Genomic DNA, 27,328 nt, shown 5'->3' on the forward strand with positions numbered 1-27,328 from the left:
GCTTGAGCTCTACACGCACTAAGTTGTCGCGGCGCCTTTCCTTGATAACTCAGGATCCTGTGCGTGTCGCAATCATGTCGTCCGGATACGGCTTGACCGGCGGTACGTCTCAGCAACTTCCGCCCAAGCAGGGAATGACCAAATTGCAAGCACTCCACCGCTGACTTGGACTGGTACAGGTCCCTCCCGCTGCTTCCCCTTCTGGCAAGAAGTCCTCGCCTGCTACGTCGTCAACACCACCATGGAGGACGACTCAGGCAAGGCCAAGTGCAAACCCGCGCTAGACGATTACTACGAGTGCTTACACCACAAGAAAGAGGTGCGCACAACCTTACCCTCCAGCTCACCCTGCCCAGAGCCCCAGGGGTCGCTATAATCTGTACTAAAGGTGTGTCTGTGTATCTAGTACCGCAAAGTCGTAGCCATGCAAGCTGCATACCGACGGCGCGAGACCGAGACGGCGCGAGATCAGGCACCGAGTGCGGGCGAGATACGGAGCTTGGGACTGCTGGATAAGAAGGATGAGGAGGTTAATATCAAGCATGGCAGGCTATTGCCGACGTATGGGAGCAATCTGAGCAAGGGGCCGATAAGTACTGTGGAGCGGGTGGCTACGCAGGGGACGTAGGTGGTGCGGCTTGTGGGAGTGGGAGTGGATGGCGTTTGGCTGGGTGTAAACACTATTGAAAGAAGACGACGAGAGGTTTATAGGGCAGCCGCCTGGTACCCACACTTGACACATGGTCATGAAACGACCACAGTGCTCCCGAGCTGATATCAGGGTGTGGCTCACAATAGGAAGATAAGGTATAAAGGACTACTTTACGTGCCAATGCACGAAGTCTACGGGTCCGCCGAAAGGGAAGGAGCTGGCAACTGATCGTCACTGCCTACCTTGCAGCACGCCTTGGCGGGTTACAAGGCTACCCATTTACAGTCGACCCCTGGGTTGTGTATCAGAGCTACTCCCCTGAAGGAGGTCGACTGTACGGAGATTTTACAATACGCTTGCAAAGACCTCGTGTATTGCAGTGTGGCTGCTATATGACTTCTACGCCGCGATTCCCGAAGAAAAGCCGACACTGTAACCGACATCAGCCATAGGCTATGTCGCATTTCCTGTGTGGTCGTACCAAATGTGTCTATCATCACCTGAAGCTGATCTCGCGCACCGCACGAACGTTCTACACCACCACTGGATCAATGGAACTTGCAGCAGACCAAGCCATATACGTGTGAAATCTCAATGGAAATCGTGACATAGCACATAGCTTGTTTTACACCTACGCTCAAACGCCTTTTGCCGGCGACGTCCAGTCAGCCTACTCATCCCATTCTTCATTCAAATCATCGATCAATCTGTTCTCCGCATCGCTGTCTCGCCCCCTCCCTCTGCCCGACCCGGACCCGCCGAGGCCGCCATTAACGCGCGTATAACCCCTTCGCGAAGGCAAGAAGCGCGCACAGGAGGATGTGAGTATGATGAAGATATCCTGAGTACTCCATTAGCAAGTCTAGTGCTCCACAGACTTGTAGCGGCGACGACTCACCCTCACAAACCCGAAACACCCAGCCCAGAGATTATAGTTTGGCATCTGCCTCCAACCCCTCTGCTGCAACACCACACGGCTGTACACACAGCCACCGACCACATACACAATCACCGCGATCAGCACAATCACTCCGAACACACCGGCGGGTGACAGACTCTGCTTCGCAACCTCAATCCCACCACAGGCTGCTGACGAGCGCGCTTCGAACATGTACGTGCATTCGTCCGGACTCGCGCCGACGAAGGACAGGGAGAGGAGCGGGTTGAGCGGCTCTCTGTCGCAGAGGAAGGAGACGATTGTGTTTTTCCGACGAGTGACTGGAGTTGGGTTTGGCTTTTTGGTGGAAGGTTTCTTGGGTTCGCGTTCGTCCGCGTCGTCGTCGTCGTCGTCGTCGTCATCATCAGGGTCATCATCGATGATTTCGCGGGGTGAGTGTAAGTCTTGGACATAGTGGGCGTTCTTCATCGTGTCGCACGGCGAGCCATCGGTGTAATTTAGCACGAGTTTGCGGCCATGGAACACTGGGGCGGTGTTCATTTGTCTGCGCGTCGACATTTATCAGCGTCCGTACACTTCCACTGTCCACTCTCGACGCATGAGTCAACTCACCCAATGCTAAACACCTTCCCGCCCAACTTATAATATGCGCTCACGTTCCGCCACGCATCCTTCCTCAACCCATCCACATCCTCCAACTCCTCCACCACCGGCCCGCAAAAGTTCATGCTGAAGTTGTACCCCAAGCCCCATCCCGTCGTGTTCCAGCTGTAGTCGCGCGGGTGCTTGGATTTGCTCAGTGTCGGGTCTTCGATGTGCAGTGGGTTGAGGTCGAAGAAGGCGTGCGAGGTCGGGCTGCGGATGGTGCAGGGTTTGGGGATGTCGGAGGATTTGGGCGTGGTGGCCGCGGAGACTAGGAGGGTGGTGGAGGTGGAGGTTAGGCCAAGGTAGACGGCGAGGGAGTAGAAGAGGAGCATTGTGGAGGTGTCGGGAGATGGATGCGCGTACGCTGCGCTGGAGTACCGCTGCTCCGGCGATGTCGATATCTGTCGTTGTCGAAGGCGGATGTTCGTGGAGATGAGAACAGGAGGAGGGTTTCTTACCTACGTAACTGTCTCGAAAGTCTCCCTTTGCTTATGCACTCTTCGGGATGGCCCGCTTGGTTTGGAACCTTCGTGCCTCCAACCAAGCCTTCCGCACCTACACCCCGTTATATACATACATATATATGTGATCTCCTAACAACCAGCAATGGCAACCAAACGCCCCCACTCCGCCATCCACCCCTCCCGCCGTGAACAAGTCCCACAAGATGAACAACCGCGCCGCAAACGCCAAAAGCCTGACCACATCCACGGCAAAAGCTTCAAAAAAGCCCACACCGTCCACGAATTGAGAACGCACATCCGCTCGCTCAAGCGCTTGCTAGAGCACAACGACGATCTCCCCGCAGATGTACGAGTGGAAAAGGAGCGAGCGCTGCAGACCGCGCAGCATGAACTGGCGGAGACGGAGCGGGCGAAGGAGCGCAGCGATATGATTGGGAAGTGGCACAAGGTGCGGTTCTTTGAGCGGCAGAAGGCATCGAAGAGGTTGAAGAGGGCGCGGAGGGCGGTGGCGGAGTGTGAGGACCTGGCGGGGAAGGTGGAGTTGGAGGCGAGGGTGGAGGAGGCGGAGGTGGATGTCAATTATGCCATGTACTTTCCGTTGGGGATGGAGTATGTGCCGCTGTTTCCGAAGCGGAGGAGGAGGAGTGAAGGCGCAGAAGGCGGAGAGGGGGATGGTGGGCAGGGAGTAGGGGGCGATGAGGAGCGGCAGGGTGATCAAAAAGTGTGGCAGCTCGTCAGGCGATGTATGGAGGATGGACAATTAGAGGCGCTGCGGAACGGCAAGCTTACGGGGAGCCGTGCTGAAGGTGATGCAGGGTCGGTGGTGACGACGCATAAGAAGAGAGCGAAAGAAAAGCGACGTGCTCCCAATGTGGTCGTTGAGGGCAACCGGCGAGAGCGTAGAAGCGCTCTAGCAGCTCACGCGGACAGTGAAGCCGAAAGCGAAGGTGGGTTCTTCGAGTGAAAACGTTGACTAGGTCTTGAAATGCTATGTTTGCTGCCGCCAGATCGTGGTTCAAACCTAGGCTCGGAGCAACAATCTACGAATACCACACCACCAGCGCACGTCCTTCGCTTCTGCCCTACAACGCAACCGTAGTAGATGGCCTACTTGAGCCCACACATGCACCTACAATCAGGTACAGCACACATATCGTACTCATCGAACCACGCCTTCGCATGATCGGCATGAAAACCATGCCCACAACTCGCGCAAAAGCACATAAGCTTCACCATTCTATTATCTTTCTGCTTCGCCAACTCCCTCACACCACCCCGAGTGCCAGGGTCAGGTATGCCCAGCCACATCAAGCAGATGGCACAACGCGGCAGATGGCGCCCGCACGTCTTGCACACGGTGCCCGCGTGCGCAGCCGGGCCCGGAATTCGCACGCCACTTGGTGTGGTTGCCGGCTTGCCTCTGCGACCAACGAGCGGCGCACTGCAATGGTTGCACCGCAGCGTCAGCTGTGGAGCAGGGGGCTCGATCAATGACCTGCGATCCCTGCCCTTTGCGAGTCGGTTATGCTGGACGGTGAACTTGGTTCGCTCATTAAAAGCCTGCCAAGCCTGCATCTGCATGAAGTACGTCTCCTTCCACATTTCCCATCGAACGTCGTCTACGTATCTCGGGTTCGTGAAGGCTGTCGCAAGGACGGCAGTCTGGAGGTCGTTGGTCTTGACGATGTACGACTGGAAGAGGTCCATGGCTCGCTCGCCAAGGCCGGTGAGAAGAATGCCTTCAAGGTCGCCATTGCGGATCGCTCGTGCCGTCTCTGTTTGCAAGAAGCCGCTCAGCTCTGTGTCGTTAAGGTACTTGAGACCCAACGCAACGCGGTAGCCGAGGTGGAGGTAGCTCGTCTTCATGACGTCTCGCCAGTCGCCTGTCGTTAAGTATGTGAGTAGAGCTTTGAGAGCAGGGTCGTCGGTGTCTGCGGCCATCCAGAGACACATCTCGCGTTGCTCATTGTTGATGGTGTCGGAGGCGAGAAGGGCGCCAAGACCAATGTTCGGTATGGTTTTACTGCGGATAAGCGTACGGAGCAGGTTGAGAGCGATGTGCTTGTAGTCGTGAAGCACGGCCTGGACGATGGCGAGATAGTGTAGGCCGCGGTCGATAAGCTGTTGGCATTCTGTGGAAACAACGTGTTAGCGGTGTCACAGATATTCCTGGGAATGGCAATTGCATACCCTCTTCCAGCGTATCCGTGGTGAACTTCCAGCCGCAGAGGGCGAGGCATAGCTGACGATGTTCTGGGAAGCTCGTTTGCTCGCCCTCAAAGTCCGGTATTTCTCTGGAGCTGTTTAGGCCAACGATCGCATCACTGACTGAAAGCTTGGACGGTAACAATGTTCGTCTTGCAACATTACCAACATCCTCAGACCACAGCCCTGACACACCAACAAAGCTCAGGTCGAGGGCGTCATACACCATGCCATCGTCGGCAGCCTGCTGTCTAAACCGACGGACAGTCTCCCACAGCCGCTCAAGCTGAAAGTTTCCGGCGACCATGTTCGCATTCTCTTGGCAATCGAAGAGATAGCCACGCTTGCATCTTTCGCGTTGCAGCGTTTCAGAAGTCAGAAGTTCTTTCACGGGCGGCGAGTTCATGTCATACCTCACACTCGCGTCGCTATTATTATGGGCTGAACTGCTGGAGTCAGGGTCGTAGTTGAGTGGACCAAAGTCCTCGGCGCTACTGAGGCAAGTCGGATGAGCCGGTGTAGTAGCGGGCACGACAGGTGCAGTCCTAGGCTCTAAGACAGAAACATCTTTGCATGTAACAGCGAGGTCTTGTCGTGCTGTAATCTCAGCATGAGTCTGACTTTTCGAAGCTTGCAACAGCTCTACCGTTCGGGAAGGTCGCAAAATGATCATCTGTTGGGTTACATCCGATTGCACAGCATCCAACCAGTCAAAGGCAATAACGCGAGATTCTTTGCCTTTCCCAAGACGTTCATCATGCCAAGGCGCCTCCAGCACTCGAGACTGGGATACATAACGGTTGGTGCGCCACAGCGTGCCTCCGTAAGGGTTGGAGGGAAGGTACTCTGACGACTGAGAAGTAGTAGTTTTACCTTCGACCATGTCGATCACTTTCAGCTCGCCAGTACTACTGCAGAGCGCCAGTCGGCCACGGCGCAGGCCGGAGTAACGAAGACTCCAAATGGTAGTTGGCACGGAAACGTCGACAGCGGGTGAGAAATTGAACACGGCACCGCTGCTCGAGCCAGACGAGGCTGCTGACGGTGACATCCACCGCTTGTCCCATACTGTGACCGAAGGATCGCCTGTTGACCCAGCCGAAGCAAAGTAATTCTCATCGAGCGGATCGATGGCAATGTTGTTGACATTGCGTGTCGATGCCTGCAGACTGCTACTATTGTTCCCACTGCCGAAGTAACCGTCCCGAAGATCGTAAAGGCGTATAAAAGACCGCTGGGTTGAGGCCACGATCTCCTGCGGCGAACCTGGGAAAAAGCGGACGCTTGACACCAGTTCTGCGGCGCAGAGTCGTCTGACAGGCTCTGGTGCGTCGGAAAGACCATTATTGATGTCGTAAATGTTCAAGCAAACGTCTGAGCGAGTCTTGTCCAGAGCCACGGCGAGTAGACTCTCGCCACTCAAGGCCACCGAGTTACACTTCCGCTGTTGCTTGACTTTGAACTCGGCCACGGTCTTGGACGTGGCCTTCTCTTCGCCCAAGCGAATGATACTGGCATGGCCGGACACATAGCCCAGTGCAACGAGAGACTCATTGACGGGAGACCAGGCGAAAGCGCCAATGTGCAGTAGGTTGGTGCATCGGGTGACGATGTGATAGGCAATGGTGGTCTCGCCACGGCTGTCAACTTCATTCAGCGTCAAGCTCGAGTCTCCGACATCGAGCAGCAAAAACCGCTGCCTATCGCCAGTCGAGTGTGGCGACCATCGCACTGCCGCTTCCATGAGATGGGCAGCCGGGCGACCTGACGGCACACATAACGCTCGTCGGAGGTTTGCACACCCTGGCCTGCCTTATCCCATACTGCCTGTGCTGGGGAGAACTCGAACGCTTGTTGGTCAAAGCAGCAACATACAGACAAATGCATTCACATCGATGGACTGGAGTTCACGTTCATGTTGGGTAGGGCGGCGCAAACGCCACCGTGGCGCGTTCTGTGGAGCGACGTCAACCCGCACATGCAGCCAACAGGTCGGGCCAACAAGGCTACATCGACAGCACACCGTTGTAGATAAGCTGGGTTTGCTCCATTTGTCAAGGCAAGTACAGCATTCATGTTCCTTACTGTCGACCAGCGATGTCTGCCAAAGCTCCGCCACCGCCTTTACCTCCACGCGAGAGCAGCAGTATGCCACAATCTCCCTTAGACGCGCCTCCTCCTTATAACCCACCGTCTCCCGCATCAACAGTCTCGGCAGGACTATGGAGCTCCCAGGACCCTCGTTCTTCATCCATGCAAAGTCTGTTACCCGAGTATACCGAACACGACGGTGGTCGTCGAAGGTTACTGCTCATCTATATCCACGGCTTTATGGGCGATGAGATGTCCTTTCGGTCTTTCCCGGCACATCTACACCATTTGCTGACTGTTTTGCTGTCGGATACGCATGTTGTGCACACCAAGGTCTACCCTCGCTATCGTTCGAAGCGCAACATCTCTTTTGCGCGAGATGACTTCAGCCGGTGGCTTGAACCTCACGAGGATTGGCAGACCGACGTTGTGCTTCTAGGCCACAGCATGGGTGGCCTTCTAGCGGCAGAGATTGCCCTTATGCCATCTCCAGATCCGGCAAGTCGGGCACTGAAGCATCGAATACTGGGCACTATCAACTTCGATGTGCCGTTCTTGGGTATGCATCCCGGAGTAGTTCGCTCAGGTCTATCGAGCATATTCATGCCCGCGGAAGAGACTCACGAGGACAAGTTCTCACCAACGCTATCACCGGTTTCGACAACCAACAGCATATCTGCTTCCGCAATGGCTTCTGCGGAACAGCTCCCTGACGCTCTATGGAGGCCAGAAGAAAACGATCCCACTTACAACCCGTCATTTCAGAACGATGTTGTTCTACCCATTCGAAAAGGGTGGAAGAGCGCTTGGCACTTCATCAACAAGCACTCATCTAACCTGACCGAGCTGGGAAATGCGACTAAGAAGTTGATTTCTTCGCATATGGAATTCGGCGGAGCGATGGCCAATTACGACGAACTTAATCGACGCTACGTGAGGATACGAGCGCTCGAGGAGGATGATGCAGCGATAAGGAAGTCTGTTGTCGCGGAAGGGCCGGCACCGCCACGGGTACGCTTCGTGAATTATTACACCGCCAGCACTGGCAGGCCGAAGAAGGTGAAGCCCATAGAGGCAAGCAAATCTCAGGAATTGGTGGCGGACGAGGGTGCTGCACACAACAATGCTACTTCGCTGGTGAGTAAGAACGCAGCGTTGACCGACGGTAACAAGCCAGCAAGTCCTCGCATATCCCTTGAGGAGTGTCGAGATGACGGCAGCATCATTGAGAAGCCAATCGCCGAAGACTCTGACACACTGGAGGAGGAGCAATGGGGCGATGCAGCGGAGACACTTACAATACAAGATCCGCGGCCAGTGTCCGATGATGAGACCGACGCGGATATAAGCAGCGAGCCAACGGCAGATTTGTCTCCCATCGCGTCCGTCGATCAAGAGTCAACATTGCCACCAATTCCGGAGTTACCACCCGCGCCTCCGCCGCTTGATGTGTCGTACATACAAGACGCATCTACGCGGAAACTGGTCGAAAAGGAACACTCCCGAGCGCTCAAAGCTCACGAACAAGCGATGAAGAATCGCGAGAAAGCTATCCGTGACCGAGCGAGGCTTGCCGAGAAGGTGCGAGCACAATCGCAGAAGGACGCACAGAAAGTGCAGAAGGATGCCAAGAAGGCGCAAAAGGATGAGCTGAAAGCCGACCAAAAGGCTCATGAGCAAAGACTCGCAGAGGAGCGAAAGCAGGGCAAGCAGCCTATGACGCAGCAGCAGAAAGAAGAATTGAGGCTGCAGCAGGAGACAGCACGTATGGAAGCAGAGGCGCGACGGCTTAGAGGCGAGCCAGAACCGAGAACTGTCGAAGACTCTAATACTGTATTGACAGCGTCAGAAACGAGCGGTGACCGAACCCTGCAAAGCAGTAAATCTGCCATGTCTGCCCGGGACACTGCCCCTTCCATTCTGAGTAGGACTACTACAGGTACATCCTCAATGCAGCCTTCTGCCGAGCATAGCCAACAGCAGCAACACGATCGCAAATTCTGCATGCTCCCGCCCAAGGACGCTTCAGGTCAGCGAGATCCTTGCTGGGTCCGCATCTTCATGGAGAACGTGGATGAAGTGGGTGCGCACTGTGGACTTTTCTTCATAGATGAGCGCTACGAAAGGCTTGTCGGAGACGTCGCGGAAAGAATCGAAGGCTGGGTGTTTGAGGCTATCAGCCAAGGCGTGGCGAGCAGCGAGAAGAGCTAAGCAGCAGTGCTCTGACGACCCGTTTGTACACGATTTCCCGGCATCATTTGTTGAGCCGACTTCTACCAAGCGACGCTCAAGCGCTGACCTCATGAGACAACCCTGTGAAATCATCGTGAACAAAACCCAGGACCTCAATGTCTTTTGGCAGTAGTGGGTCAGCTTTGATCAAGGCGACGTCTTCTCTGACACTGGCCTCAGCACTGCAAGCATGTCAGACTGACCGACCATTGTGTCCTACGATGCGGTGAACATACTCAGCAAAGCCACCAAAGTCCGTCTCATCAATTTGAGCAGCTACATCCGACCCAGCACCCAGCCTATCCTTGAGTCTGCGTTGCACTACATGATTGTCGTGGAAGTTGTTGGGTCCCAAACCGCAATCCGCGTGATGAATGACGGCGATGGCTCCTAACCCTCCAGACAAGAGAGAAGCTAGGGCCTCCATAGAGCGGAGTGCGTCCTTCGCGCGACCGCCGGCGTTACGGATGATCGCCACATTGGCGGTGAGGTTCCAGAGATCCTTTGGATCAGCGCGAGGATCGAGGCAGGAGAGGATGATGATCCCTTTCTGCTCTGGAAACTCCTTGAAGGAGAACGTGCCCTTGAAGTTCTTCTTGTATTGTCTATTTGGTTTGGCTTATCAGCCAAGTAAAGATAGCTTTTAAGTCCGGCTCGCTGGTTACGTACTCGTTGCCCTTGGCAAGTTGACGGACTAGATCAGCAGACATTCTGTCTGGGAAGTGTGTTCTTGGAGGCGCTAATTGCTAGTCGGCGTGGATTGTTCGTTTGAATCGGCGTTACCGACTGACCAGAAGACATGCCTTCCGGGATATGTACCTTTATACGCATTCATCGACTGCTTCCAAGCTGCCAACAGTGTGTCCCGGCGTTGTTGCTGACGCAGCACTGACTGTCGGCGTCACATTCAGCTGTCGGTGTCTTCTTTGAGAATCGATCAATAATCGGCACAGCTTGACTCATCAAGTTTGTTGTCTGCGTAAGCATGTTGACTGGCGTGGTTGTAGACGCAATTGTAGCGCTTCAGCAGCCTTCGGCTGCAATGCAAGGAGACGTGGGCATGGATTGCCTGAAGCTACATTCGTGTAGCGTGATACCTGCCAGGGAAGGTACAACCCATCATCGCGGATAATGTGCAGGACTTGACCAATACTATGTGGAAGGCTTGCAGTGGTTCCGAGTGAAGTGACGTCGCGAAGGCTAGTGAGTAATCAACTCGGCTGTATGTAGGGCTCATCCTTCTAGCATATCTGGCGTTGTCAGCAGCGCAGATCGAACCCTGCAGGTGGCAGACTGAATACGTATAGTTGGACAAGCAAAGATTCCGTTTGTACGTGTCCGACAGCCAGCAATGTGCATCGACTTTTGACGTGCCCGCCTACACTCTCAGCAATATTCACATCTACGATCTGGCGCTCTTGGTCGCTGAATAACATGTAACGTTGCGCTCATCATGTGTCCCAGTAACACAATCGTAGTGTCGTGCGCTCATTGTTCTGTTAACCCACTCTGAGGTGCGCGTTACCATGAAAAAGCCTCTTCAAAAAAGTCCATCTCCGTCATTTCGCACCGATCTCTCATAGCCTTCCTCACATCATCACTCAGGCTACCTGTGCCACAAACACTGATTGCCATAGCGCCGACCTGCTGCGCTTGCTCTTTGTCAATCAACGCCCCAACATCCGGCTTGCCTGGAAACATCTGCACACTTGCACTCGGCGAGTGGATCTCCCTGGTGCTCCGCGGCCGAGTAACAAATAGCAGGATCTTGAGAATATCGCGCCGTTTGCTCATGCCGAGAATCTGCGTCATCCACGGCCTGATCCATTCAAGGTGCTCTGGAGACTGAATGATCCAGACCAGGATGACTCTGCGGGTTGCACATGTGCCGTTGGCATATGCACCGACCAGATCGCGCACGTGAGGGACTTGATGGGTGATGCCAACCCCAGCAGCGAAGAGCATTACAGTGCCATACGACTGGAAGCTCTGATCGCCGTATGGACCCTCCACGAAAGCTGTCGTATTGAACCTTCCTTGCGGCGATTTCTCTGCTTTGCGGTACATGGCATCGGTAAAGCCGGTCCGGCGGCGGACAATGAGAGACATAGAGGTGGGCTTGCCAGCGGTGTATATATCGAAACGGTTCATTGGCAGGCCCTTCTCCGTATGGAATTCATCCTCGTTGCTCCAGGCAAGTGAGAACGGATGGCTAGTCCACAGACCGACGGTTGGCATATACAGGAAGATATGCTGACCGGGTCGAAATTTCCACGGCCTGGCCATGCGGAGAGTGATTCTCACAGCATCTCCTGGCAGCGCTTCCACTTCAGCTTTGGTAACGCCTCTGCCGGTGTTGTTGCGGACAAGACTGTACACCCGTAGCACTCGTTCAATGACCCAGCATGTGATGGCAACCTGCACAAAGACGTGCAGAGTGGTCAGATGCTTCGTATGGACCCAAGTTGCAGCGATAGCTACAATACCGAGCAGAATGTGGATGTGCAGAAACGTTTCGTAGAATGCGTGCCGCACGATAGACGGTGTCAGCAGGAGTATGGTCGCAAGCGTGCAGGCTCCGATTGTACCGGTCATGATAAGTTGGCTGCTAGCCATAGCCGCTTTGATCATCGCCCAGCCTTTGTGGGATCCCGACGTAGCGATCATTCCGGCCATCCAAAAACTGGCGTGCGTAACAGCCTCGAGGACTACGATGCGGCCAATCCATCGATGGAGAAGGTTGTAGGTGTCAAAGGTGATGTCGAGAAGCCAGAGTAAGGGGTTGTTGCGGCCTGCCAGTAGGATCAATGGTATCATATTTAGCACCGCAAGGACTCCGGTGCGGTTGCGGCCCTCCACGTAAAACGCATGCTTGTCATGCCAGTTGATTGTAACAGCGCAGAGGATAAAGTTGAGTGCAAGATACCCGACTACGACGATAGTCTGCAGTCGGGTCGGTAGTGTGCCAATGTTGGTCGCGGCTGAAAGTCTGAACTCCCGTGTGCCTTGTCCAGAAGAGCGGCGCATGTACCAGGTGGCGCTTCAGCTTCGCCAGTCTCTCGTTGGGAATGCTGAAGTAGCTCTGCCTGCCCTCGCTGGAGATGCTGTGGTTGAGGTTAGCAAGGCGCCGTAGATGCTTCAGTAGTGTGTTGGTCCAGCGATTGACGAAAAGAACAGCAACGATAGCGAGCCAGATGCACCCGAGGACTCTGGCAAGGCGTATGTTCTCAATGTCTGCTGCTGTGGGCTGGGCCACAGCCGCTGCATGACCGCTGGTGGTTGAAGAGCTGGCATGAGATATTGTAGTGCTATTCTGCGCGAATACGAGTGGAAGTATCACCGCAAGTAGCGCTAGTTTGATCATTATCCTGGTTATGGTGAACGTGATCCTGCGTCCTCCGTCGCTCTCAACTAAACTTTTATCAGAGTAGTCGCTGGCTGTAGTCACCGACTTGCTGAGAACCGCCAGCACGCGCCGAGTCTCTAGTTGCTGTGAATGAGTGTATGGCTGCCTGCAGCGACTGTGAAGGCGGATCGACCAGCGAAGCCTACGCAGTGAGCGTCTACCTTTTGTCAAAGGATAATGCCTCTGTGAGCCAGCTTTGTCCCGCAAATGAGCGTCAAGGACTACAAAGGCCAAGAGAGTGAGAGATTCAGATACATTGTGCGCTTCTTGCACGCGAGGGTGGAGCGTCGTCAATATGTGGCACTTCGGAATGCGGATGAACAGGGCAGGTTTCAGGAAAGGTGTAACAATCACTTCGATAGTACAATACTACCTTGTCCTTGCCATGTAGCTGCGGTCAACATCATCCCACACGTGCAGGCGCGTACATAGCCTTTGTCTCGAACTATAGTCGTCTCGTAGCACATGGGGTCGTAGGGAGTGGATAGGCGCTTGGGTGGTCGAGAGCGCGTACATGCGGGAAGTCTCCTGCAGCATAGCAGACTATCCCAGGCGGGTCACGGGAGGATATGTTGCATCAGGTTGATAGGCTCCCAGGCTACTGCTTGATCTGCGAGACAATGGTTGTCCAATAGCGCGTGTTTCAGGTACACAAGCGCTTCACATCTGTCGGAGAGCTGATACCCCACAGCAGACTCCACATTGATTGTTTGCCAACTTCAGTGGAAACACGACTTGCGACTTATCCTAGTAACCGAAGCATCTCTCAAGAAAACTGTCATCAAAGACTAGAACAACAAGATGTACGTAGGGAGAAACAGATGTACAGATGCTGCTAGCCAATTCCGTTACACTCTTACTGCCTTATATTCGAGGGTTACTACTAGCCTCTTCTATCCGTACCACATATTATAGTAAATCTATCTCACCAAATGCGACAGCGAGCGTCAAAAAGATATAGTATTTATTAGCACCCAAAAGCAAAAGAAGCTTCAAGCTGCATCGGCCGGGACTGTTTAACTGTTAATAATACTCCTATCGAGCTCAAATTGACTTAGTTAAACCTACATCGAACCCGGGGCTAGCCGAGATCACTCAAATGGCAACGGCTAATTTTACCACTAAACCACCGATGCTTGTTAGAAGGGTAAACAGCAATAGATAAATATATACCCTTCAAAAAGCATGTATCCTAAAATTCTAGAGCCGGCTGTATCCCGTGACTATAATACCTTAGTGATCGAGACTTTGCAGAGCTAAGGGTATAATAGTACAAGTCTAATACATCGACCCTAGAGAATAAATAAGTAAAATGCTTCTTAGCCTAGACGAAGGATCTTATAGAAAGCCTTCTCCGCTCTAACCGTCTCCGTACGTGCTCTGCAGCGGTTACTATAGTAGAAGTAATAAAATCAGCCGTTGCTATTTAAGTGATCTCGTCTACCCCCGGGTTCGATGTAGGTTTAACTAAGTCAATTTGAGCTCGATAGGAGTATTATTAACAGTTAAACAGTCCCGGCCGATGCAGCCTGAAGCTTCTTTTGCTTTTGGGTGTTAGTAAAGACGAATGCGAAGACGGAAAGAATGGTGGGTAGGATGATAGGTTCATTTACAGAAGCGCTGTTGCAAGAAAAATTGTCATAGTGGTTGGATCTCATAGCGGAGGCACGATGGATACTTGATGATATTGGAGATGTTTCCGTTTTGCCTTGGCTGCTTAGGTGCGAAGCACTACTAGGAAAGATGAAACATGCAGTCAGCCACGAAGCGTGGTACGCAGTTTGTCGGAGCAGAGAGACAGACGCTGGTTGCACTGGCCGGGACGGCTTGGACTGCGACTTTCCATGGATTTTCGTGAACAGAAGATTGTCCTGCTACTAAGAGTATTTGGGCATGATCACACAGCAGTGCACGCTTCTGTCGCGGCCTGGAACGAAGCGACGCACTCACAGTAAGCGCTTAAATAGGATTACCCGGATCGTTCTGAACAACGACGACCGGGTTTAGTGACTAGGTCGACTACAAAAAGCATCGTCTGCTAAGCCAAGCTGGATCTTGCAGCATACAACAAGTGACAGGAATGACCCAGCGTGGCTCAATCCGTGCTGCCAAGAAATAGAAATACTTCGATCAATGCCTGGAGCCATCGACACCACAGAACTCAGCTAATTCATGTGGAACCAGCGCCTCCTCCGCGCCCGTGCTTGCTCCTATGCCCTGTGCCCGGAGGCTTGCCGCGGCCGCGATGCGGATTGTTGCCACGCCCGCGACCAGTCTGACCTCCGCCTCCAACACCACGCCAGCTGTCGCCACTGGAGCCGGCTGGAGTGCCGGCGACACCGGTAAGCTTCACCCTGCGGGCTTCCCTCTGCTCAATCATCTCCCCACTCTCCAGGCCTGGGTACTCCTTTATGATGGCTCTCTCCAGGTCGAGCCGGTTCTTGAGCAACTCATGCGCAAGGCCGAGACGGGTTTCGAACGCGAAGGTGGCCGTGTCCGGGAAGAGGTTGTGGGGCGGGGGGTTGGAACGGCTCCAATTGATCGGCTTGGCTTCGACAGCCTTGTCGTCGACGAACTTGACGCGATACTTTGTGACGAGCCATCTCGGCGGACTGCTCTCACCGAACGGAAAGCTAGCGTCGTTGATACCTGGCGGGTAGAAGAGCCGATAGTACCAGAAGCTTCCCAGCTGTGCCGAGGCGAAGAACACCGCGCGCGCATAAGCGATGAAGTCGCGCCATTCTGCCTCGAACCTGATTGGCGACACAGAGTATAACCGAAAGTGCTTGGTGTCGGCTAACGCGACAATGATGGACTGCACGCGGGTAGCAGTGCCCGCCTTGTTAGCAGCGGTCCATTCTGCTAGCTTGGAGGCGTCGCTGAAGCGGACGCATGGGCCCGTAAGCTGAACCTCAAAGCCGAAGAGTCCATCTTCCCTCGCAAGCTGAACGACACCTGTATCGTTCGGCAGATCCTTCTTGACGAGGTCATCCTTGCCTACGCCGAACGTCAACCCCAGGCCGGGAGAGCCATCCTCGCGGACCTTCTTGAGCTGGTCAAAGAAACAAATCCAGCTGATGTTCACAGGCACGGTATCGTTAGATGCCTTGCCTGAAACATTCTTCTTCGGCACACGTGCGACAGTCACTCTTATGTCGATGAACGGCCGCTGCGTTTCGACATTGAGTATGTACCGAACGCACCTGGGATCGATGCCACCAGTCTCGATCATATCCGGGTTTGGTATTACGCTGCCGGATCCCCAGAGATGTCCGCCGTTATCATCAAGGAACGAGATGTACGCAAAGCGTGCCAGATGGCAGCTCCTTTTGGAACTAGCATCGCCGCCCTTGAGCGGGAAGCTGGCCCTGTCTTTACCGCGATACGCATGCGGACCCGAATGGACGGGCGCCAGCGAGAACTCCTTCTTCTTGTCGATGGCGAGAAACTGCGGGTAGAGCACAGCCGCGTTTGGCTCCTTGAAGTGCATCTCCTTCGGAAGCTTGTCATGGTCCATGATGCGGTATTCGACGACTGGCACCTCCGGCTGGTTGCGCTTGTACTTCGCGTCGATCGCAGCCTTGGCCCGGTTGTATGAGGCGGCGAAGCCCTTCGCTACGGCCGACAGAGTGCCTGCGACCTCATTAGGCGCACCTGTGGATGGTACGCCTGCGGTCAGCTGGCTCATCGTGTCCAAGCCATCTGCCGAAGCAGTTGGAGCTTGCTTCTCCGCAGAAGGAGAAGGAGGGGGCAAATCCGGAGAAGGGTTTGATTGAGACTATCGCATGGAGAAGTCAGCTACGGCTTCAACATTCACGGTGGAGTCTCATCATTTTACTTACCATGAAGAATAAGTACCGCCTCCGGGGAGACGAAACGGTGCCTAAAAGCACAGGTGTCAGCGCGTATCATCAGGTAAGCGGCGGTGGAGGCAAATCTTACACCGCAGTGACTAACGACAGATATCCACCAAGACCCGTTTGGCGGGAGGCTGCGCCAACCGCCTGGGTACTTGGGAGAGGAGGTTGGAGTGCTTGTAGCTCTTCTGAGAATAGCGCTGTGGCGCGGCGAACCGGCGAGAGCGTACACGATCCAACTGGGTGCCCGTCAACCGAAGTATCCGGGGCCACTACACAATCGTTAGCATGATATTCTCCATCATATGACGACGCCTCCGCATCGTATAGGTGCATACCTGAACAATAACCTGCCTGAAGGAGAAAAGGAGGAGAACGGGCGAAGATTTTGCTACAACAGGCAGCGAGCGCGACGGCGGCCGATCCCGGCTTGGCGACAGCGGCACGATGGCGACGACGACGACAACATGACGTACGTTCACGACTGCGAACCGGTAAGGTTGCCAATTCACAGATGCGAAGCGGGAGATATTCAATACGCATACAGTATCTACCTCTCAATACTTGGAGGGCTCCAGGATCGCGTTGCCGTACGTCTCTTCGTGTGAGAATGTTGGTAGAACCATGTCTATTACCTCTGAAGGGGATTAGCTAATCAGTCGGGTGACCAGCGTGAGCTTACGCCACGGGGACATACAGAACGATCGCTCCTTCCTCCCCGTTATTACAGTTTACGCCACCCGATGATTGTTAGCGAGAGTGTATCCGGCCGCAATGTCACCGACAGACTTGCGGTGCCGTTTATTTCGAACAGCAAACGCTTCTGCGACCAACATGCACCCTCCCTTGATGCCGCTATCTCAAATGCACTCTAGTTTCAATACTGCTTAACCTCTTTATCGCTGAGCGGTACTGACTATGCGGTGAATGCGTCAGTCTTTACCGCGCCATTGGCGGGTTAATGTCCTAACGGAGAGGGTATATATTGTGTCATTCGAAGCATACGGTTGTCGACAGTATTTTAACTGGAGAAAGTAAGTGAGATCCGCCAAGCCGCGGACCAATGTGCCCAACAGACTCAGAGAATCCTACCCAAGGTATTATATAGGCGTTTGATTGTGTTTAACTTCGCAGAGCATGCCATGAACCGCGCTGGTTTGGATTGGGAGTGTACATGAAGTCCGCGAACGGGTACTCACGGGTACTCCCGCCAAAACACACGCTAACACGCCTCGTGGAGGTATTGGGGTGACAATCGATTTAAAGGACAATTTCAATCAAGATTTCGTAAGGCCAAACTCGGGCAGTCCAAAGTATTGCTAACCTACTAGCGCTGAGGGATGTACAACCTGATCTCCATGCAGTCCTTGCTGCGTTTCGTCTAGTGATATGACGGGGTGACCAGCTTCTGCACCTCCGGGACATCCTTCGATAACGACGCCACGATCTCATCCCAAACCTTGCGCTGATATTCTTGACCTTTATCGCCTCGCAGCAAAACCGCCGGTCTAGGACATCGTCAGCTCCATCACGAAGAATTTTGCAATGTATTGCACTCACGGCTGAACCTCATCATCCCTCCAAAAGCGGCCGTGAGCCTTCTCCGCCTCGGCAACGCCACTAATGTACGTCCTCGCACCCTCTTCGGTCGAGCGCTGGAGCAGTGAGGCGATGGCCAGCACTGGCCGCAGCGCCCAATTCTTCTCAATCTCCCTCGACAAGGATGACTTGGTGAATCCAGGACACACGGTTACTATGTACACGTCCGGCTTTGAAGCGGAGACTGGCTTGGCAAGCTCACAGAGGCCGGCCTGAGCGTACTGCACGAAGAGCTTTGACGTGTCGTACTGCCCGCTGAATGCATACCCCTTCTCCGAGTTGTAGGCGTTCAGTATATCGCTTTCCGCTTTCAGTGACGTGAGGTATGTATGGTTCGAGGAACTGACGAGCTCCAGCACAGGTGTGGATGCATTACTCTTGCTAGCTCTGAGTTTCGGCAGGAGAAGCAAGCTCAAGAGAACGGTCGAGAGAAGATTGACTTGCAGTGTTTGCTCCCAGCCATGTTTTGACTGCTCGTACTTGGTCAGAAGAACACCAGCGTTCAACACTGCGACATCAAGATGGTTGAGCTCGGTCTCCACTCTGTTTGTGAAAGCCTTGATACTACCGTAGTCAGCCATGTCGAGCGTCCAGATGTCGACGCAGCCGCGGCGTCCCGTCCGGGCTTCGATCGCTTCCTTGGCTTGCTTGCCTTTGGCCACGGATCGAACGCCGAAGACAACACGGTCTGCTCCAAGTTGGACGAACTTTAGCGCAGCTTCGAAGCCAAGACCGGACTGTGCAAGGTTAGCAGTAGCTATGCGTTTCCGCTGGAGAGCTCGCGCACGCTTGCACCGGTAATGAGCACATTACGGCCTTTAAATGAAGGCTTGGTATCTTTGGGAGGATTGTACTTCATGCGGATAAGGTCGGATAGTGGAGACATGGCAGGGAGCAGGTGAAGGAAAGCTCGAGCAGTACGAAAGCGAGTGTTTGGTGGTGTGCAGTGGGCAACGACGACAGCTGTGTAGGATCCCAGCGAGGCTGTACCGTGAGACTATATGTAACTCACATGCCGTGAGCCCGCTCGGCATACATTCCTAACGCCGGTTTCGATCGTGGCATGGAGATGCCAGGACCTCAGAGGCGTGCATACGGTGGAACGGTGTTAATGCCAGCAATCTCCAGCTCAAGTTCGGCTTGGTCTGATGTGGTATGTGCCTTGTAAAAGAGCGCGTCGTTGGCGGGTGGTTGCTTGACGACGCGAGATCGAAACGGTTAGCGTGCAATCTGCATGCCGTATCAGGCTTAGTTCGATTTGCGTTCTTGCGTCCTATCGTACAACACCGACTTACTACCGTCCATCTGGTGCAGCCTAGGACTTTCAACATGAATGCACAAATGCCCGGACCTCACAGCTCTGCGAGACACAAACCCTGCCCATGCCAACTGTCTACCGTGGCCGGCTGAGCAAAGCATGTGCCGAGTGCAGAGCGAAGGCCACCAGGGTACACTATACCCCACACCCATCAGTGAGCGCTTCTGACTCTGTTGCGGAGCTGACATGTCTCCAGTGTGACACGGCGAGGCCATCATGCGGGCAATGCCGGAGAACTGGCCGGGTGTGCACAGGCTACCAGGACCTCGAGACACTCCGTGTGCTTGACCAGACAAAAGATGTGACGCGGAAGGGGTATGCGAAAGCTAAGCATGCACTGGTAGGGAGGACTGAAGATCCCGTCGTTGTTATGCTTCCTTCGGACTCCCTCGCCGTCAGCGCACCGAAGGTCTTCCCGCAGCCGAAGTACCTTCTACGTAACGCAGCAACAAGCGCCTTCTTCGCCGAGTATGTCAGCATTTGTCAAGGGCCCGTGAAAACAGACTTCGACTTTGTACTGTCTGTATACGACAAATCTAAACCGCATGGAATGCTCTCGAATGCTGTCGCCGCGTTGGGCACCTTGGTGGTGGCGAAGCGAAACAGCGATCCGACAATCTGGACAGCTGCTGCAGTAGAGCATGCATGCACCCTAAAGCAGATTCGAAGCTCTCTGGAGGATGCGGTTGTGGCTATTCGGGATGAAACGCTTGCGACAGTGTCTCTTCTCGCACTGCATGAGGTCTGTCATTGCTATCCCTGTGCCCAGATGCGATCAAAGCTGACTAAACATTAGGGTCTCTCAGTCGGGTTCCCCTACCACAGTCCCTGGATCGCGGTACACTTGGAGGGAGCAGCAAGACTATTGCATCTACGCGGACACAGCCAATTGCGAACCGGTAGTGGCAGGCGCCTTTTCCTAAGGTTGACGTCCATGGTCGTACGTATCAACAATGAACAAGCTCACAGGCCTGCTCTCTCTGGCTGACGTTGTTCGTAGATCTCGAGTTCTCTTCACTGCCGGAAAGCCCTGCCAAGTGTACTGTCGCAGATGCTTTCGTTCGCTCAACAGTTCTGCCGGCCGGACGAGCGTGTTGCCGTCCAGCTCTTCGAACTTGGCGGAAGACTGTGTGAGTTACTCGAACAGCATGTACCGCCCCGAGTCGAGGACGAAGCGCTGTTACTCGAATTTGCGGAGCTGGCGAAGCTGCTTGAAGCTTGGACGGACCGCCTGACGCCTAGCTATGCTGTTGAGACGGTCAGTTCGACGTGGCCTAACAGGTTTTCCTACCGGGGCCAGCATGACGAATATAGCAACCATGTGGCTGCGGCAGTGTGGTGCAAGTACCGATGCATGCTGATCCTAGCGTATGAGGAGACGCGAAGGCTTGCAAAGCACATGCAGTCACTGGAAGTTCATCATGTCGGCCATCATGATCTTCGCTACCTGAGAGTCCATGCTACTGCGCGCATCAAGGCGTCGTCGGAAGACATATGTCGTAGCGTTCAGTACGTTGTGTCGGGCAGTGACACTATGCTCTCGAAAAGCGAGCGCGAAAGGGACAGGACCGTGAGTATGTACGCTGCCACAGCTGTACTGCAACCTCTGCAAATCGCTGCCAGAGCTAGTCCGGAGATCCGACAATGGATCAGCGAGCGTGTAATGTGGATCAGAGCGGAGACTTCGGTCTAGCAGGTCAGCTCTACAATGCTTGCTCAGTGCCTGACTTACGATCGTGCCCGAATGCAAATCTTCACTGCCTTCACGTTACTGCTCTCACACTTGACCTTCCCAGCCTCACCCCTCAAGCGTACGTTACAAAGAACTTCACGCTTTTCCCAAGCCGCTCATAAATCGGACTAATTGTACCTTGCAACCCACGCCAACTGTTCTGACCAACACCTTGCTGGAACAGCCTATATGTTCCGGAAGGGGAAAAGCTGCTGCCTCCCCAGGAACCCTGTGGTCCATGTCCCCACCCAGTTGGCCCGCTAGAGCTACTAGCACCAGTACCAGTACTGTACTCAAGATGGCAATATGGCACAAAGTCCGCACCGGAGATAGCTAGCCCCAGGAGGTCGCCTTGCTGCACAGTGGCATTGGAAGTTACTGGTACGTTGGCGACGTCGAAGACGTAGGAGAGACTGGTCCGGTTGAAGGTGGCTGTGCCCATGGTTGTGTATTTGTATCTCCAATGCCATGTCAGCGGAGATTACTCATCGCTCCTTGTGTGGCAAACAACTCACTCAGGCGCAATGAGATCGCTATAACTGTCAAACCTGAAGACGGTCAAAGACAGCGGTACGGTCTGCACGCTCGCAGCAATGTTGACGGAGACACTGCTAATGGTGCCGGCCTTGGCCGCCGTCCATGTCTGGTAAAGAACAAATTGATCCGAGTCGCAGACGTAGTCATACTGAAACACGATTAGTACCGCTCATGGACAGTGGTTAGTCGTCACACGCCTGCCTACCTCAGCAGATAACGGCGTAGCTTGTCCGGCCATGGTAGCGTTGCCGGATGCAACGGTGCCATTTCCAGCCTGAAAGTCGACCGTAAATTGAGCCTTAGCGGCGCAATTCAGGTCTTGAACTGAGCCATCTCCGTTGAACTGCAACGGCTGGAAGATATGCCCGCCGAAGCCGACTCTTGGGCCTCCGGGCACGGAAGTCGAGTGCCAAATATACGTCGTCTGGCCGGTGCTAGGGTTCACAAGCGGTAGCACGCCCTCTACTTGTCCATTGCACGAGTAGCCTGCAATGATCTGTCTCATCCATGGTCCTTGTATGCTGGCTGAACGATATACCAAACCAATGGATCCGTTACAGTATCCGCAGGTGTTCGAGGCCACTATGTAGTATATCCCATTCCGCATAAAGATGTCCGGAGACTCGGCCTCCTGATCAATGAGGTCATCGGCGACGGAGACCACAGGATAGCTGATCTCTGTGGTATTCTCCAGGTTGGACGTCAGCTGGCTGGCATGCAGCGTCTGGAAGATAGGAGGCCAGAGGGATCCTGCCCGTGGATCACGGAAGTTGAGCGCCGAGAAGACTATATAACCGGTGTTGTTTAAGATCTCCACAGTGAAGTCGGCGGGCTGAAGACCATTGAATTGCGGGTCGATCGCAGCCGGCGAGCTCAAGAAAAAGAACGGTCCAGATGGGGTTGAAGAAGTAGCCACAGGATAACCACTCGAGCCAGCATTGGCCCAGAGAATATACAACTGGGTGATGGGATTGAAGACGATATGTGGACGACCGCAGCCGCCCAGGTCGTTGCAAGGTGTATTGCTGTATGGGTCGAACAGGAAGCCTTCGTATTTCCTGAATGAACATCAATTGACGACAAATCGAATAGGGATCCGCATATAGTACCAATTAATCAGATCCACCGAGCTATAGGACTTGATACCGAATGCCACACCCTCGATCGCGAAGCTGTTGCCATAAAGATAGTAAACGCCATTAAAATTGCTGATCTTGCTGCCATAGGCGTCAATCTGATTACCGTCTACATCGAAGAGCAGGCGAATGTTGTTGGTAAACTTGACCTGAGCTGCATCGCAGACAGCGGCGAGGGATGCTAAAAGTACGCTCAATCTCATGATGGCTCGCGTACAGTTTCAAGGAAGACGGACGGCAGAGTAGGCATGGAAGAGGGGCAGTGGTTTTATATGACAGTTGCACCAGTGCTGTCAGACTGGTCCGTCGCTTGTGTATACCATCCGATCCTTTGAGACTCGGAAGCGACGTCAAGGCGTATGAGGCGCCGTCTGCGGAGCACTGCAGTAATGGGAGGCGGTCACGAACCTTAAGAGCATGCTCGGTGGATCTCACACCGGTGCCTGCAGCGCATGAAGCTGTGGAGAATGCTAGATGGCGCACACGAGAAGGTGAGGCAGATCTTTGCGGCACTTAGGGCTTCTCGGTTGTTTCGGAGATAGTATCGACAACGATCACGTTTTCACGTGTCGCATCCGAGCTCGACTAGAAGAGAGAGGGGCGTCCGTGCTCAAGTTCTGTTTCTCGAGTCGCGACGTGACGGCAGCCGATGTTTCAATACGTTCATCGGTTGGCTGCAGCAATGGGAACAACCAAGGACAGCAACACCGCCTTCGTCAGACCAGCACAGATGGACCGACACCATTCTCATGGACGATCCGTGCTCGGCGAGGTGTCGCCAAACGTGAAGACGGCTATGGCGCCCACAAGCATGCTGCAGGGAAACAAACCATCGATGGGCAGCCCGCTGAAGCGCACGTTCAATGCCATGGCGGAGAATGACGCTGGCTTCACGTACCTCAAGAAGCGGAAGATGTCGGACGACACGGCTCTAAGCCCCATAGACGGAATACACGCCCCTACGCGTTCTATCTTCGACGCAAAGACGAAGCCTGCAGTGGACATAGTAGGCTTTCCGCAGCAGGAACCGTCGCTTGCAAATCTAACAGTATGGCGCCATGTTCACCGTATCATCATTTTAAGGTCTGGTCACTGACATCGTACAGGGTCTTGTACCGGTACCAACCATTGAGGAGCCATGTCTCACTGAGCCAAATACACCGTCTGATGGCGGAGACGGCACGCAGGACTCATCGGTCGAGAGGCGGTCCTTTTCCTCACTGATCAATTACGACCCGTCTTCGCAGCCTTCCAAAACCCTCCTCGAGTCTGTCTCCCGAGCGGAGATGCTTAAGCTGCGCCTGCGGGTAGCACTGTACAAAGTCCGGACGAACCAAGTGGATATACCTTTCGAGAAACTACGTGCCGACACGCCAGAGAGTCTGGCAAGTCGAGCAGTGGAAGAAGCGGTGGCTGAGCTGCGGAGAGAAGCTCAAGAAAGACTGTCGCTTCAGCGCCCGCCCGTGTCAAAGCTGCTCCCTGGGCCTGTACTTTTGCCGACGGCGTACAGCAGCCGCACCATCTTCGAGCCGTTGCTTGCTGCGGAATTGCAGCATGATGCAGGATCTCGATCACCACTGCGAGGCACGCAGCCGCACGGCAGCCAGCAAAGTCGGACGCCGCAGACTGCAGGGAGGCGGATGCTGTATGATGAAGCAGAACTTACGAGCAGTGGCATCAAGGGGAGGGTTGCGGAGGGTCTTCTGGGTCTGCGCAACGCTGTTTGAGGTGCGATCAGTGCTGTGCATCAAATGTCCGTGACATCTTCGCTGTCTGCCCGACTAGCCGCTAGACTTCTCTGCTGTCATGGTGAGCTGTTGTATAGCTAGGAAGTAGACTTGCCCGAGGGGACATAGCTGCTATGCAAATGTTTACTCGCTTTCCAACATTATTTTCTCGGCGTCTGCTGCCAATACCGATAGGACGGCCTTTAGCCGAAGGCTCGGCTCCCAGCTCCGGAAAGGGAAGGTGCACAGGGCCCTTTCTAATCGCAGCTGTCGCAGCTTTTGGCCGAACCACCCAAATTGAGAAAGCGTCAACAGCTACCATGTTAGACTTAACATTCTCTATGCACACTTTGGCCGTGATTGACTCAGTGTTTGCTGCGAAAACCTAAGTAACACTGCAGGGAGGGAACTAAGTCCGATCAGTCCTTGACCGTAGTCAGTCCAACTTAATGCAACTCTGCTTCTACACTTTGCGTGCATTCCTAAGCCAGACTCATTACCAGTGTCATAGAGCGATTGATCAATCTGCAGCCCGTCCTTCTACTCCACCACGATGCCGGTAAAGATCCTCGAGGCCGAAGATGCGGACATGAAACGAGTTTTCGAATGCGCGGCATTGGCTTTCGACCGAAATGAGCCGTTCTTTGACATAATCTACCCCAAGCACTGGCTCGACACCGGACGAACGCAAGGTGGGGAGCGGATGTGTCAAATCAAGAACAGCGACCCACATACGACATTTCTGAAGGCTGTAGATGAGGAGAGTGGCGTGATCATGGTGAGTTTCTCCGTTCAGGAGCTCAGCGACTCGCGAGCATCCACCCTTGTAAACATGATCTTGGCCACTATACTTCAGATCAATGTAATACGACGGTACGTGTCAGACTGAGACCGTACGTTCATAGGGTATGGCCAAATGGAACGTCTACGCTCACAACACCTTACCGGACCTCTCAGCAGTCCAATACCGTGAGAACCTCTGGGACAGCGACGACGGAATGGCCTACGCGAGCACGTTGGTTAACGTCTTCCTCAAGGAGCGCAACGCGGCGATACGACAGTCGGGCGGTAACCTAGTAAGCCTGGATATCCTTGCCATCGACCCGAAGTATCAGAGGCGAGGCGTCGGCGATGCCTTGGTCAAATGGGGCACTGGTAAGGCGGACGAACTCGGAGTGCAGGCTGTCGTTGAGAGCAGCGTGTTTGGCAAAGGGTTGTATGAGAAGAACGGTTTCGTTTTCATTAAAGATGTGAAGGTGGAAGCACCTGAGCCGTGGCTAGGAAGGGATGCTGGGCAATTTGCTTGGCTGATCAGACCTAAGAAGTCATAGCATAGCCGAGCACCGTACGAATTGCACACCGCACAGCTGCACTGTTCGATCGACGTACGGAAGAGTGAAAGATAGCAAGAGATCGAAATGATGTACGCTATGCTATATCATCGTTTCGTTCGTCACAATGCCAAAAGGTCCAAGTGCTAGTGCTGGTACTAGACGGCAGCTTTTACCGCCCCGTCCACCTTAGCGTGACCGACACAGGCTGATTGCTCGCGGCATACAACTGTCCATGCGTAGTACCGGTCGGTACTGCAGCAGCGCCAAAAATGTCACTGCCGGCATACTGGAGAAGGTTGCCGTCAGCGTAGAAGGCCGAGCCTGTTGTGACAGTGGAAGCGCAAGTAAGATTGCCACCAGTCACAACAGCGCACAGACCCTTGCTCGTTTTGAGCGTGAAAGGGCCAGTGCCCGTGGTAGTGTTTGAGTTGTAAGTGGCAGGGGTACCGCCGCTGTTGTACCAAGTACCATCCGAGATCAGGTTGCCCGTCTGCGTGCCATCGCTCGTGATGACGTATATGTACCCAGGGCCAACGAAGGGTACAGCGGAGGCGCTGGCGCTGGCACTGGCGCTTGTCGAGGCAGGAGACACCGTGGCTGTCGCGGCAGTCGAGCTTGCGGAAGTCCTAAGGCCATTCACGTTAGCTCGTACTTCTGAAGCTCTGACAAGCATGATTACGACTTACGTGGTAGATGTGGCTGGGCAGCCAGCCTTCGGCAGATACTTCACGCCGGTGGCGGCACAACTGTTCGAGCCGGTTTGGTCGGTTGGGTAGAAGGTGCCAGTCTGGATAGAACCTTGAACATTGAAGTAGTACCAAACCTCGTCAAGCGCACCACCTGAGCATCCAAGGTAGACTGAATGACCACCGAAGTTGGCGGCGAGAGCGCTTGAAATCTGCGCGCTAGTGTAAGTTGTGGTGCAGCTTGGGGTGATGCCAGCGGCTGCAAGCCAGTCGTAGGTCGGTAGAGTCTGGTAGAGACCGACAGTTCGGTTGAAGAAGTCGGGGATCTCCTCGCCCGGTGTATAGCTGCTGTAGCAGTCCGTGTCGAAGGTCGACATGCAGGTACCGTGCTTACCCCATTCGTGCTCCCAGAAGCTCTCCGCAGTTCCACTGTTGCTGACCCAGTAGGTGTTCATGTAGTCGAGTAGATCCTGACGGCCGTAAGACTGAATGATCTGACTAATGTTGGTGTACTGACGAGACTCGTCGCAGTACTGAGCGTAGCTGCCATCACAGTTGTCCGGCCAGAGACCATGAATGGTCCATGAGGTGTTAGGTCCAGCAGCAGCCGGTGGAGTGTCCCAGAATTGTGTCTGAAGAATCAGACCACCCGGAGCTTCGAAGCAGCACGTGTTGTCAATCGCCGTGGTGTTCTGGCAAGACAGCGGGAGGCCGGCCGGGCAGCTGAAGGCGTTGTAGGTGGCGGCAGGAGAAGTGCTAGAGGTGGAAGATGTGGCGGGTACGGCCGAGCTGCTGACGACTGGCGAAGA

The 27,328-nt window shown here is 54.2% G+C and overlaps 14 protein-coding genes across 14 annotated transcripts; 6 read left to right on the plus strand and 8 right to left on the minus strand.

Annotated features, from left to right (window-relative positions):
• Positions 1 to 74: 74 nt before the first annotated feature.
• On the plus strand, positions 75 to 628 carry BAUCODRAFT_62046 (uncharacterized protein; the record flags this gene model as incomplete). Its single annotated transcript, XM_007673436.1, has 3 exons — positions 75 to 102; positions 180 to 319; positions 407 to 628. 3 exons carry the CDS (start codon positions 75 to 77, stop codon positions 626 to 628), a joined length of 390 nt encoding a protein of 129 aa, XP_007671626.1.
• Positions 629 to 1,322: 694 nt separating this feature from the next.
• Positions 1,323 to 2,470, minus strand: BAUCODRAFT_40479 (uncharacterized protein; the record flags this gene model as incomplete). The annotated part of the gene is made up of 3 exons (XM_007673437.2): positions 1,323 to 1,493; positions 1,551 to 2,094; positions 2,163 to 2,470. Coding segments are annotated over 3 exons (1,023 nt in total), but the record flags the coding sequence as incomplete, so codon positions are not given.
• Positions 2,471 to 2,655: 185 nt separating this feature from the next.
• On the plus strand, positions 2,656 to 3,788 carry BAUCODRAFT_169253 (uncharacterized protein). The gene has a single exon (XM_007673438.1). The coding sequence runs from the start codon at positions 2,802 to 2,804 to the stop codon at positions 3,621 to 3,623; it is 822 nt and encodes a 273-aa protein (XP_007671628.1). The 5' UTR covers positions 2,656 to 2,801; the 3' UTR covers positions 3,624 to 3,788.
• On the minus strand, positions 3,767 to 6,608 carry BAUCODRAFT_118212 (uncharacterized protein; the record flags this gene model as incomplete). Its single annotated transcript, XM_007673439.1, has 2 exons — positions 3,767 to 4,791; positions 4,850 to 6,608. The coding sequence occupies 2 exons, from the start codon at positions 6,606 to 6,608 to the stop codon at positions 3,767 to 3,769; spliced, it is 2,784 nt and encodes a 927-aa protein (XP_007671629.1).
• A 177-nt stretch (positions 6,609 to 6,785) lies between these two features.
• Positions 6,786 to 9,364, plus strand: BAUCODRAFT_169256 (uncharacterized protein). The gene has a single exon (XM_007673440.1). It carries the CDS (start codon positions 6,962 to 6,964, stop codon positions 9,164 to 9,166), a length of 2,205 nt encoding a protein of 734 aa, XP_007671630.1. The 5' UTR covers positions 6,786 to 6,961; the 3' UTR covers positions 9,167 to 9,364.
• Positions 9,364 to 9,897, minus strand: BAUCODRAFT_20547 (uncharacterized protein; the record flags this gene model as incomplete). Its single annotated transcript, XM_007673441.1, has 4 exons — positions 9,364 to 9,369; positions 9,391 to 9,403; positions 9,424 to 9,792; positions 9,857 to 9,897. 4 exons carry the CDS (start codon positions 9,895 to 9,897, stop codon positions 9,364 to 9,366), a joined length of 429 nt encoding a protein of 142 aa, XP_007671631.1.
• Positions 9,898 to 10,708: 811 nt separating this feature from the next.
• Positions 10,709 to 12,551, minus strand: BAUCODRAFT_118214 (uncharacterized protein; the record flags this gene model as incomplete). Its single annotated transcript, XM_007673442.1, has 2 exons — positions 10,709 to 12,181; positions 12,219 to 12,551. 2 exons carry the CDS (start codon positions 12,549 to 12,551, stop codon positions 10,709 to 10,711), a joined length of 1,806 nt encoding a protein of 601 aa, XP_007671632.1.
• A 2,212-nt stretch (positions 12,552 to 14,763) lies between these two features.
• BAUCODRAFT_20549 (uncharacterized protein) lies at positions 14,764 to 16,438 on the minus strand (the record flags this gene model as incomplete). The annotated part of the gene is made up of 2 exons (XM_007673443.1): positions 14,764 to 16,371; positions 16,436 to 16,438. The coding sequence occupies 2 exons, from the start codon at positions 16,436 to 16,438 to the stop codon at positions 14,764 to 14,766; spliced, it is 1,611 nt and encodes a 536-aa protein (XP_007671633.1).
• A 1,305-nt stretch (positions 16,439 to 17,743) lies between these two features.
• Positions 17,744 to 19,180, minus strand: BAUCODRAFT_80931 (uncharacterized protein). The gene is made up of 3 exons (XM_007673444.1): positions 18,837 to 19,180; positions 18,011 to 18,786; positions 17,744 to 17,958 (listed from the first exon to the last, which is right to left on the minus strand). The coding sequence occupies exons 1-3, from the start codon at positions 18,933 to 18,935 to the stop codon at positions 17,832 to 17,834; spliced, it is 1,002 nt and encodes a 333-aa protein (XP_007671634.1). The 5' UTR covers positions 18,936 to 19,180; the 3' UTR covers positions 17,744 to 17,831.
• Positions 19,181 to 19,431: 251 nt separating this feature from the next.
• Positions 19,432 to 21,060, plus strand: BAUCODRAFT_20551 (uncharacterized protein; the record flags this gene model as incomplete). The annotated part of the gene is made up of 3 exons (XM_007673445.1): positions 19,432 to 20,109; positions 20,164 to 20,307; positions 20,368 to 21,060. 3 exons carry the CDS (start codon positions 19,432 to 19,434, stop codon positions 21,058 to 21,060), a joined length of 1,515 nt encoding a protein of 504 aa, XP_007671635.1.
• Positions 21,061 to 21,172: 112 nt separating this feature from the next.
• Positions 21,173 to 22,975, minus strand: BAUCODRAFT_152944 (uncharacterized protein; the record flags this gene model as incomplete). The annotated part of the gene is made up of 4 exons (XM_007673446.1): positions 21,173 to 21,557; positions 21,615 to 21,784; positions 21,842 to 22,694; positions 22,746 to 22,975. 4 exons carry the CDS (start codon positions 22,973 to 22,975, stop codon positions 21,173 to 21,175), a joined length of 1,638 nt encoding a protein of 545 aa, XP_007671636.1.
• Positions 22,976 to 23,377: 402 nt separating this feature from the next.
• BAUCODRAFT_28806 (uncharacterized protein) lies at positions 23,378 to 24,629 on the plus strand. The gene is made up of 2 exons (XM_007673447.1): positions 23,378 to 23,820; positions 23,879 to 24,629. The coding sequence occupies exons 1-2, from the start codon at positions 23,455 to 23,457 to the stop codon at positions 24,497 to 24,499; spliced, it is 987 nt and encodes a 328-aa protein (XP_007671637.1). The 5' UTR covers positions 23,378 to 23,454; the 3' UTR covers positions 24,500 to 24,629.
• A 212-nt stretch (positions 24,630 to 24,841) lies between these two features.
• Positions 24,842 to 25,981, plus strand: BAUCODRAFT_28808 (uncharacterized protein). Its single transcript, XM_007673448.1, has 3 exons — positions 24,842 to 24,934; positions 25,003 to 25,277; positions 25,405 to 25,981. The coding sequence occupies exons 2-3, from the start codon at positions 25,053 to 25,055 to the stop codon at positions 25,828 to 25,830; spliced, it is 651 nt and encodes a 216-aa protein (XP_007671638.1). The 5' UTR covers positions 24,842 to 24,934; positions 25,003 to 25,052; the 3' UTR covers positions 25,831 to 25,981.
• Positions 25,982 to 26,002: 21 nt separating this feature from the next.
• On the minus strand, positions 26,003 to 27,223 carry BAUCODRAFT_62004 (uncharacterized protein; the record flags this gene model as incomplete). Its single annotated transcript, XM_007673449.1, has 2 exons — positions 26,003 to 26,405; positions 26,520 to 27,223. Coding segments are annotated over 2 exons (1,107 nt in total), but the record flags the coding sequence as incomplete, so codon positions are not given.
• Between the last annotated feature and the right edge of the window lie 105 nt (positions 27,224 to 27,328).

The sequence above is a fragment of the Baudoinia panamericana genome (assembly GCF_000338955.1).
Source record: "Baudoinia panamericana UAMH 10762 unplaced genomic scaffold BAUCOscaffold_1, whole genome shotgun sequence".
In the NCBI taxonomy this organism is placed as follows: domain Eukaryota; kingdom Fungi; phylum Ascomycota; class Dothideomycetes; order Mycosphaerellales; family Teratosphaeriaceae; genus Baudoinia; species Baudoinia panamericana.